The following is an 11,241-nucleotide window of genomic DNA, read 5'->3' on the forward strand; positions in this document are numbered from 1 at the left end:
ATTTCATTGCAAGTTTGTATAACCTATCTTTTAATAATGGCTGTATTTAACAATGGGCTTGATAATTCCTGAAATTTTAACAGTCTGCTCTTTGGGGCCAGTGAGAACCTACCTAAGCACTATCTGGTGGGCCAATCCTCAGCTGGTTAGGAGCAGTGGCAGCCAGCCACAGTGCCTTGCTCTCTGGGGACAAGAACTGCTTCCTGAAAGTTTCCATTGTCAGGGCTAGCCCGTGGCTCACTTGGGAGAGTGTGGTGCTGATACCAAGGCCACAGGTCCAGATCCCTATATAGGGATGGCCAGTTTGCTCACATGGGACAGCATGGTGCTGACAACACCAAGTCAAGAGTTAATATCCCCTTACCGGTCATCTTTTAATCAAAAAGTAAAAATAAAGTATCCATTGTCTAGGTTCTGGCTGCAGGAAGAACCTTTCACAGAGCGCTGGCTTCTCTGGGCAGTTGGGTGGGAGAGCAGGGGGCAGGAGTAGGCTGAGCTCCTGCGGTGACAGCGTTTCTCCCCACAGAGAAGCTGAAGGATACAGGCCTGCAGGCACCCAAGCCTGTGCCGCACCCCCTGCACCCAGTGCCGGCCCCGCACCACACCGTGCCCAGCCTCATCTCCAGCCATGGCCTCTTCTCTCTGCCAGGCAGCAGTACCGCCACGGCCCTGCTGATCCAGCGCACCAATGAGGAGGAGAAGTGGCTGGCACGGCAGCGGCGGCTGCGGCAGGAGAAGGAGGACCGGCAATCACAGGTGTCAGAGTTCCGGCAGCAGGTGCTGGAGCAGCACCTGGACATGGGCCGGCCCCCAGTGACAACGGAGGCGGAGCACAGGCCTGACAGCACCAGGTGGGGCCCGGGTGGGGGCTCAGGGGACTCATGTGAGCAGATAGGAGTAATGTGTCTTTGCATTCAGACGAGTTCACTGCCAATGCTTATTGAGCACCTGCTGTTTGCTCAACATCCTGCTGAGCGTTTTCACTCATAATCTCATTCAGTGTTCATATTCTAATCCCGTCTGGCCTAGAGGAAACTGAGGCTCTGGTGAGGCACCCAGTCCATAAGTAGAGATTGGCCAAGTCCATGTCCAGAGCCAGGATCTTCCCACGCAGCCCCCCAAGGCCCTGGGAGGCCATTGAAGGCCCCTGAAGAGAACTGAGGAAAGAGCTTTAATTACTAATGGTGCCTATTCTTTCCATCTTCTGCTTTTGAGCCTGGCCTTTTAAGGAGAAGGGACTACCTTTAATTTTTATTTAAGTAAATAAATGGCTTTATTGTTTTTTCAATAAAAGATACCATTTTCCAGCCTGGGTATGAAAGAATTCCCCAAAAGGTATTTGTGCCTGTCTCTGGGACCCTAGCTGCTGGCACTTGCAGCCTCTGGGCCTCCCTGCTCCCAGGTGCCCAGAGCTGGGCTGAGATCCTCAGCAAGAGTTGATGGAGAGAACTTGGCCAGGCCTCTAGAGCTCTGTTCTAGGCCTGGCTCGGGGACCCAGACACCTGGCCTTTGTTCTCTGGGCCTCACTTTTCCTCAGCTGTGCACGAATGAGGGTGGGCGGGAAGATTTGAGTGTCTTTCCAGCCCTTGACGGTGCTGTCACAGGATAAGAGACCCTTGGGTATCTGGGACAGTGGCACCCAGCAGTTTTAGATCTCTACTCCCTTCCTCCCTCTCTTTCCTCCATTGCTAAGTAGGGCAGCAGGGGGATTAGCTCAGCTAATCGTACATGATGGGCCACTGGTAGGGTCTCCCTGTAGCCTGCGCTGCCCAGCACTGCCAGAATGAGGTCCTGCCTGCTGCACTGTCCTGTCCCTCTCAGCCCAGGCTGAAGCCTCAGAAAGGCTCTTGTCTTGCCTGCTCATGAGTTGCTCTGTGTCCTTTGAATGCACCTCTTGCGCAGAGGACTGAGGACAGCTGGTTCACGTCTGGCATCACCTGATAAAACCCAGGCGTTCCTCCTCCCCTGGTGTCTTCCTCTTCGGGGCTCCGCAGGGACCCAATTTAGGGGTCAGAGCCTTTTCCATCTGTGTGCCACTGCTTCAAGCCCGGGTGGCCTTCACCTCAGGACCTCCAAGCCCCGTGCTGGCCAGGGGTGTGGAGGGGAAGCAGGGTGGTAACCCTTGTGTAGCCTCGGTTGCTCCCACGGAAGTTGGCTGTGAGCACAGCCTTACAGCACCTGAACTTGATGTTCTTGAACAGGATCCTTGTGCTCCAAGCTAGGGAACTATTCAGTGCTTGGCTCTGGTGTGTGAAATATTTATTCTGATAATGGTTTATATTCCTTTGATGATTACTTAACAACACAGTTTTTTGTAGTACTCTGCTGCTGAGAGGTGCAGCAGTGTTGGGTTTTTCTCCCAGTCTTGGGTGTGTAGTAACTAAGAGCTTTGGCAGCTGTTTAAATGGTACCCCTGGCGAAGTGGGGAGAGCCCAACCCCATGCCCCCCATGGCCGCTGCTGCTTCCTTCCGCTCAGACTTTGCCCTATGTCACTGAGCAGCATGGGTCCAAACATCCTAGAAGTATATCTCCCTTAAGGAGGAAAAAAAAATAAGCTTTGGGAAAACAGCACCCAAAATAGCCCTTTATAAATTGAACCTTGTTTTATGTGCATTCAGGAAACAAGTCATTTAGTACAGTCGTGAGGCAAACTGCTTGTCTGATGGAAGGTCCCGAGTGTTAGAGAACCCTCCACTTCCCTCCCTGCCTCTGCAGGCCCTTGAAGACGCTTTGGGTGCAGCTCTGGGGCCTCAGCCACTGGCTGTATAATATCACTACAGTTTTGCCAGGGACCACTGGGGGGCGGCAGGGGCACAGGTCCCAGGGTCTCTGCCCCACAGTGGGTTTGCCTCTGGGCTGGGCATATACAGAAGCTGTGTCTTGTGGCCTGCCCTCTGCTACCTAACTGCTACATGGTGTATCTGGCAGAGGGTGCTGGTGGCAGGGCCATACCTCTGGCACAGATTTGGTTTCCCTGTGGAAAACAAGGATGAGGGCTGCCCCTCCAGCCCGTTATTTAAGGGGGTTGTGTTAGGGCCCTGTTAGGAGCTGGTGGGAGGCCTGTGGGTGGCTGGCTAATCTGTTCTCCTGTGGCTGACGGGTTGGTCTGCTCTCCTAGGCCGGGACCAAACCGCCATGAGCCAGGCAACCGTGACCCCCCGCAGCACTTTGGCGGGCCACCACCACTCATCTCGCCCAAGCCCCAGCACCACACAGTGCCCACAGCCCTCTGGAACCCGGTGTCCCTGATGGACAACACCCTGGAGACACGGCGGGCTGAGAGCCACCCTCTGCACAGCCACCCAGCCGCATTTGAGCCCAGCCGCCAGGCTGCTGTGCCGCTAGTGAAGGTGGAGCGGGTCTACTGCCCTGAGAAGGCAGAGGAGAATCCCCGGAAGCGTGAGGCCGCCCCCCTGGACAAGTACCAGCCACCACCGCCACGGGAGGCTGGAAACCTGGAGCACCAGGCCTTCCCCCATGGGCCTGGGCCCTTCCTTGCCGAGCTGGAGAAGTCCACCCAGACTATCCTGGGCCAGCAACGGGCCTCTCTTCCACAGGCAGCCCCCTTTGGGGAGCTCAGCGGGTCCCTGAAGCCCGGCTCACCCTACCGGCATCCAGCAACACGGGGCCCCGACCCTGCCTACATTTACGATGAGCTCCTGCAGCAGCGCCGGCGACTGGTCAGCAAGCTGGACCTGGAGGAGCGCAGGCGGCGAGAGGCCCAGGAGAAAGGTCAGGCCTCCCTCATGGCCCCTAGCCTGCTGGGGACAGGAGCGTAGTGGGGACAAGGGCCTAGTGACAGCCACTTGCCCCTCCTTTCTCCCACTCCTGCTTAACCAGCTCTGGGTAGCACATTCACTGGCTTCTGTGTAACAATCTGACAGCTCTGTTGAGGAGAACAGACCCTGGGCCCCTTGCCCAGCCTGCCAAGATGTACATTGTCCCGAAAAGCCAAATCAAAGTCTGTCTGTAAAGACGGTTCTGCAGACACACACAGTTAATAAATGATGAATGGACAGTAATAAGATGGTTTTAAGATGGTTTTAAATATTAATAGTGCAGCATAATAGGGAGCAGGTCAGTGACAGAGTGGGCCTGGGCCCAGCAGGGGCTCCATATGTGGGGCTGCCATTATTACTTGCAGATAGATGGGCCAGGGGAGTGGGGAGGCAGACACTGGCACTGCTCCAGGTCAGGACAGGAGGTCAGGCACCTCCCTGCTGCTCCTGCTGGTTGAGGGACCTCAGCCAGCAGCTCTCCGAGTTCCCCAGAGCTGAGATGAGATGAGCAGGCCCTGGTGTGAGGGTTGTCTCCACCCGTACCCCCATCTGGCCAGGAGGGAGCAGGGGCTTGGATCCTCCACAGATATCTGAGAAATGGATCAGAGGTGCCAGGCCAGTTTCTTTTCTCCTACTGGAAGCTCGGGTCCTGTCCAATGTTGAACTCAGCCTTCTCTTAATGGGGGTACAGCTTCCTGGGATGTTGGTCTAGGCTAGATTTAGGGCCCAACCAGGGACTTTCTCCCCAGTCACCTTGTAAAGGAGGAGGGGGACACTCCAGTGCTCATGGAGTAGGGATTCTGCCATTGTTCTCTGTGCCTTTGAGAAGATGGGGTCTCTGTGTGCCTGTCCCCATCTGGGTGATGGACCCAGATGGCCACAGCAGGAAGGAGGGCATGTGCACAAACAGCCTCATGTTGCAGTGGACATGGCCCCAGGCCTGCGTGACAAGTGGTCCCCTGCCTGGGTAGGGAGGCAGTGTCAGCCCAAGGACCGAACAGCCACTCGTGGACTCCTAAGAATCGTGAATCCCCACTGGGTTTAATGCAGGTTCTCATCTTTTTGACTCAGATGGGAACCTGCATTCAGGGTGCTCAAAGGGGCCAGGAGGCCAACGGGCAGTCTACACACACATGTGCCGCCAAATGTGCATCCCCTGGAGACTCGAAGTCTCCATTCCCCACTGAATACAGCCATTTTTGCCATCAGGATACTACTATGACCTTGATGACTCTTATGATGAGAGCGATGAGGAAGAGGTCAGGGCTCACCTCCGTTGCGTAGCCGAGCAACCACCTCTCAAACTGGACACGTCCTCCGAGGTACTGGGCTCTCCTAGCCACTGTGGCATGCTTTGGGCTGGGCTTTTGGTCCCTGTGTCAGTGCCTGCCTCCTGGCTTCTGCAACCCCCAGCCCATGCCACCCTTGCCAGGTTCCTGCAGAGGTGCTGGCACACAGTCCATACCCCCAAGCTCCTCTCAGTCACGGCACACAGGCTTCAAGGACCCCAGGAGTGGACCCCAGGACAGTGAAAGTGTACCAGTGTCAGTGGTTTCAAACTCATTTGTTTTCTTTCTTAATCTAGAAGCTAGAGTTTTTGCAACTTTTTGGCTTGACCACCCAACAGCAGAAGGAGGAATTGGTGGCCCAGAAGCGGAGGAAGAGGAGGCGGATGCTGAGAGAAAGAAGCCCATCTCCCCCGACGATTCAGAACAAGCGGCAGACACCATCACCGAGACTGGCACTGTCCACCCGCTACAGCCCTGACGAGATGAACAACAGCCCCAACTTGGAAGAGAAGAAGAAGTTCCTGACCATCTTCAACCTGACCCACATCAGCGCCGAGAAGAGGAAAGGTATGGCCTCTGGGTGGGAAGGTGGGGCGCTCGCTAGAATGGCACGTGGTCCTGAAGAGACAGGGTCTGGAAACGCCATCAGTCCTGGGCTTCCTCTGAGCAGCCCCTGTGCTCTTGTGAGCCCACCTCAGTGGCTCTTATCTGTTACTTTCGCTCTGTCTGAAACTCCCCCCCAGTTGAACATTCTCTCTTCTTGCATCCTGGGTGGACATGAAGACTCAATGGTACTCCTTCTGTATGTAAAGCCCATCTCAAGCTGACAACCGCCCTTGTCATTTGTCCGTCTTCCAGTGCCTGAGAAGGCAGGTCTTTGAGCAGAGCCCTTCAGGGACTCCACCTTGGAGTGAGGGGTCACCAGCACACCAGGTTCATGTGGTGTGGCTTTTCCTCTTGCTGGACTGGTGCTTTGCTCCACTGGTCTTCATGTCTGATGGAGGCCTGGGGAGGGAGGTGTGAGAATGGCCTGTGGCCACCAGGAGGCACCAACACATTGTGAGTGGATTATTTGTCCTGAAAGATGCTTCCAGATTGGTCTGGCCACCCAGGGCTACATTGGGGCAGACCCTTTGGGCTAGAAGTGGTGTGGTCACAGCACTTGCTCAGGCCTCCTACTTCCTCGGTCTGCCTGGCATGCACCTACATGCTACTGAGACGGGAACATACCTGGCCTCATCCCTAGAGGAAAAGTCCAAGGAAAGCAAAATGTACTTCTTGGTTCTTTGGTTTTGTCAGCATGTTTCTTTATTGGAGTGCAGCAGTTTGGGGTTTTTTTTTTTTTAAACAGTAAACTGGAGTTTTCACTTTCCCTTTGAGGGTTAGTGACGTGTTGATTGCCAGCACAAATCCCTGGAAACAGGCATAGTTTTGTTTGCAGAAAGCCTCCTTTTGCCTGGCTAAATTTCTAGATGAAGCCATGGGTGATGTGGCCACTTGTATCAGAGTCAGCAGGAAGTGCCCCTTACACAAGAGTTCACTATGTGGAATATCTTGGGGTCTGCATTCCTTTCAGGAAATGGCAGCGATCGTGGGATTACGCTCGAGGGCCAGGAGCAGTGGGAGAGGAGAACCCACCGTGCTCCAGAGGCCCACGCAGGTCTTCAGGGAGTTTCCTTAAGAGAGCTTTTTTCTCTTTTAAATAAGTACATTCTCAGAAGTCACCACCAAAGACCATGCTATCCAATGTTTCACAGAGCAGTAATCACCGCACATGCACCATCTTTGGGAGGCACTTAAAACATCATGTAGTCAAAACCGAGAGGAGTCTGGGTTCGCTTTAAAATGAAGGCTTCTTCCTTTAAACAGGACTGTCCTGTGGCGCTTTTGGTTTTTCTTGGTTTAAATTGCTTGCATCTGCCAGTCATGGCTGGACTAGACTCCCACTTTTCTTCCTTCTCAAATGATGTGACTTGCCTCGTTAATCTCAGGCTGCTTTTCTCATAGACAAAGAGAGACTTGTTGAAATGCTCCGTGCCATGAAGCAGAAGGCACTGTCAGCAGCAATGGCAGCCTCGTTGACAAACTCTCCGAGGGACAGTCCTGCCGTCTCCCTGAGCGGTAAGGGAAGGACAGCCCTGTCCACCACTACCCGGGACCATCACATGGGCTGCCCAGGGTCAGAGGCAACCACTCAAGGTCTTCATCGTGATCCTGACCTCTCTGGAGACAGTGTTTCTTTCCATCCCTCTCATGCAAGTTTATGGTTCTCGCACAGTTGTGAAGGTCCTCGGGATGGACCGAATTAGAAGGCAGGCTCAGAGTTAAGGGGAGGGTCTGCAAAGCCCTGTATGGTGGTCAGCGTGGTCGCGGCTATCATCCCTCACTTGTGGCACAGATCCTCATGTGGAGGTCAGTCCAATGGTGGCCCAAGTCACCGAGCGCTGTCCCAGGAAGGAGGATGTGCGTCAGGCCCTGGCACCTGTGGCCTTGTCCTGCTGTCAGCCCCGGCTTTCCTCTTCCCGCGTCTTGGTTCTGCTCCTTGTGCCTTCCAGGCCTCGCCAAAACCTGCTTTCATACTTTCTCTCTTTTCACGCCTCTGATTGTACCTCTGCCCTGCCAAACAAAGCAGGGAATCTTTTGGTCCAGTCCTCTTCTCAGCTCTTCACACGCTCGCTCTTGTCCAGCCAGACAGGACCTGAGCAGCCTGCTTCTTCCTTCAGATCTGTTTCTTCCCACATGCCTTCTCAGGGCACCTTTCAAGGATGGACTTGCTGCTAAACACACTACCGTCTTGAGACCATAGCCATGTGCACAACAGCTAATTGTCCCCTGACTCTTGGTCCTTTGCACAAGGTCTTTGTTAAATGTAAGCTTTAGAGACCAGGGTCCACGTGCTAGACACTTTGCCTGTTAACTTGCAGCTCTTAACATTTTCCCTCACTTTCTGTCTCTAAAAGAACCAGCTGCGCAGCAAGCCTCTCCAGATGCAGATAAGCCTGTTGCTGTTGCTCCTTCCTTGTCTGACGTCCCAAAGGCCATGGAGCCTGGGAGACTGGAACAGCTCCGACCTCAGGAGCTCTCAAGAGTGCAGGAGCAAGCTCCTGCCAGCAGTGAGAATGCCAGGCCAAGTGAGGCCACAGGGGGCAAGAAGAGCCTGAGCATGCTTCATTATATCCGGGGCGCTGCACCCAAGGACATTCCTATGCCACTGTCCCACAGCATCAACGGGAAGAGCAAGCCATGGGAGCCCTTTGTGGCAGAAGAGTTTGCACACCAGTTCCATGAATCAGTGCTGCAGTCCACCCAGAAGGCCCTGCAGAAGCACAAAGGTAATGAGGCTGCCTGTCCCATGCTGCCTTGGTGCTGGCTAGAGTCCTAGCACCAGCAGCTGCTCACTGTGGCCATGGGCTCGTCCCACAAGGCACCTGGGGCCCTCATCAGGCACACGTCTGGGGTAGGGCTCAAGATTCCCTTTGTCACGGGCTCCTAGGTGAACTTGGTGCTAGTCTGCAGACCACACTCCCAGGACATTTAGTGTCTGAGTTTAGTAAGACCAGATGGAGTGCCTTACTGTCAAAAACAGTACTTCATGCATTCTACAGAAGAGTGACTTTCTGGGTGACCCCATGGGACTCAGCTGGAAATCTCCATGCTCCTTTGATGACTAGGCACCACTGGGCCACATGAGTGCTTAGGGATATAACAGTTGCCTAGCCCTGCACCCAATCTCCAGATTCACTCCCTCTAAAATTTTGGTGGGAATGGGAATCACTGAAAGTCACAGGATGGTGGTCGTGACATTCTATTCCCAATGAATCAAAAGTTGAAATTGATTAGAAAAGAATCCTAGAAAAAAAAAGAATCCTCAATGATTAAGTAAATACCAAGTATGAAATAAATTCTTGTAAATTCTGATAACCAGAAGGAAATAGTTATGGCAAAACCACGCTTAAGTGTTTGTAACTGCACCTATGAAAGCTGAGCTAAAACAGATTAAAACCATTTGTAGACATCCAGCTCTGGCACTATGATTTGTCTTTCACCTCAGTTAATGTGTCAGCAGAGACAGACTGATTCCTGACAAGGAACAAGAGAGAACAAGCAGGCACTGGGTTTTGCAGTGATTAAAAAAGACTCCCCAGAAATCAGGAGTGCATTATTGGATTTGTATTGTAAATTTATTTGAAAGAATCATTTTTCAAGATCAGATGCAAATCACTCCTGTATAGTCCATTTATGTTGCTTATAACAAAATACCTGCAACTGGGTGATTTATAAAGAAAATAATTTATTGCTTACAGTTTCTGAGGCTGGGAAGTCCACAGTCCATCTGGTGGTGGCAACAGTGACCAGGGGTCTCACATGATGGTGAAAGCAGAGAGAGAGCAAGAGAGACTCTCCTTTTAAAGCCCTCAGAACTCCTGACCACCATTTTTAATCCATTCACTATTGCATGGTCCTACAATCCAATCACCTCTTCAAGGCTCTCCCTTTCAATTACCATAATAGGATTTCCTACCCTCTTAACAGTCACAGTGGGGCTAAGTTTCTAACACATAAAACTTGGGAGACAGTTCAAGCGTTAGTGAGTTTTGGGGGGACATAACTCAATCCACTACAGCTCCCCACTCCTCAGGGTGGAGATCCTGTCTAAAGGAGATATTACAGAGCAATTCTGAGATGCTCTTAGAAGCTTTGAAAGGCCCTCCCTGCACCACACAGAGGCTTTTCTGTGGCCTAGAACACATTTTTTGTGCCTTACACTTGACCATTTCCTCAGGATTTTAAAGTCATTCTGCCAAACCAATCCCTTGCTTAAGCCAGCCTTGGGCTCTACCAGAGGCCACTGTCTGCACAGGGAGGCAGCGTGTGGCCATGAAAACATCACCAGCAGGGCCGTGCTACAAGACAGAGCAGACCCTGTTTAAACAGGCCACAGTAAGGCTTACTCCTGCTAGAGGGCGGAGCCCCGGCTGTGCCCAGGACTGGAATATCTGCATTTCAGGGGAGGAGGAGGCTGGTACTTACTGAGGGCCAGGTACAGACCAAGCTCAAACCCACAGATGGCTCAGAGATGAACTCAGCCAGGATTGTACACTTGTTATGGCTGATTGGAACTCAGGTCTGCCCCTCTCTGAGGCCATTTCTAACCTTATGGTGCCATCTTTGGCCCAGCCTGGAGACCTGCATTCATGCTGGCTCTACACCAAAGGCAGGTAAGAGCCCCCTTTCTAGACGGTATTTGTCATCCCCTTACCACCCCTTTACACACAACCCTGCATCACGACGAGCCCTGTTTTCTCCCCACCAGGGAGCGTAGCCATGCTGTCTGCAGAGCAGAACCACAAGGTTGACACGTCCGTCCACTACAACATTCCTGAGCTGCAGTCCTCCAGCCGGGTTCCTCTGCCACAGCATAACGGGCAGCAGGAGCCCCTAGCTGCAAGGAAGGGCCCACCTGCGCAGGAGATGGACCGGGACGAAGAGGAGGAGGAGGAGGAGGACGGCGAAGAGGAGGAGGAGGAAACCCCCAGGCGCAAGTGGCAAGGGATTGAGGCAATTTTTGAAGCTTACCAGGAACACATAGAAGGTACAGAAGGAGTGGCTTGGGTGGTGGGTATGCAGGGTAAAGTAGTTTGGAAAAGCAGCTAAATACTCATTTGTGCAGGACTTCTGCCTGCCTCAGGGACTGTTTCTGAGTCACAGTACCAGAACTTAGATTTCCTGGGGCACACTAGGTACAAATACCAGAAGGTGAATGTTCCTCAGGTTTCTGCAGGGGCCCAGGCTTGTGGTAGCAGTAATTCGTTGTGCCCAAACCTGAGACTGTTCTCACTGGGGACGCTGAAGTACCCTAACACCGGCTGCGTTGTGGCACCTGTCACAAGAGTGACAGCCCAAACATGGACTGCAGAAATCCCATCAGTCCTGATGCTTGCCTTGGCTTCGATTGAGGGTCCTGGAAAACACTCTAGTTTGTTGACTTAGGTGAGCCCGGAGGGCAAGGCCAGATCCCCATGCTGCAAGGATTGTTCAGTGGTCAGTGGGTGCCACTCATGTTTTTAGCTGACTTTACTCTGAGGTTCACCTCTGGCTGAGCACTTTTCTGAAGGTGGCAAGCCCTTAGGAAAGTGTCAAAAGCTTACCTCCCCTGGCCAAACCCAGCACT

The 11,241-nt window shown here is 53.0% G+C and overlaps 1 protein-coding gene across 1 annotated transcript in view; it reads left to right on the forward strand.

Moving 5' to 3' along the window:
• Positions 1–11,241, forward strand: part of GSE1 (Gse1 coiled-coil protein) — a 109,083-nt gene that overhangs the window by 93,164 nt on the left and 4,678 nt on the right. The window contains exons 8-14 of the mRNA XM_008567932.1: positions 527–851; positions 3,120–3,733; positions 4,990–5,102; positions 5,366–5,636; positions 7,077–7,190; positions 8,030–8,401; positions 10,384–10,662. Coding sequence (XP_008566154.1) covers positions 527–851; positions 3,120–3,733; positions 4,990–5,102; positions 5,366–5,636; positions 7,077–7,190; positions 8,030–8,401; positions 10,384–10,662 — 2,088 coding nt within the window. The remainder of the gene's footprint in view (positions 1–526; positions 852–3,119; positions 3,734–4,989; positions 5,103–5,365; positions 5,637–7,076; positions 7,191–8,029; positions 8,402–10,383; positions 10,663–11,241) is intronic.

This window comes from Galeopterus variegatus, unplaced genomic scaffold (assembly GCF_000696425.1).
Source record: "Galeopterus variegatus unplaced genomic scaffold, G_variegatus-3.0.2 Scaffold357, whole genome shotgun sequence".
In the NCBI taxonomy this organism is placed as follows: Eukaryota; Metazoa; Chordata; class Mammalia; order Dermoptera; family Cynocephalidae; genus Galeopterus; species Galeopterus variegatus.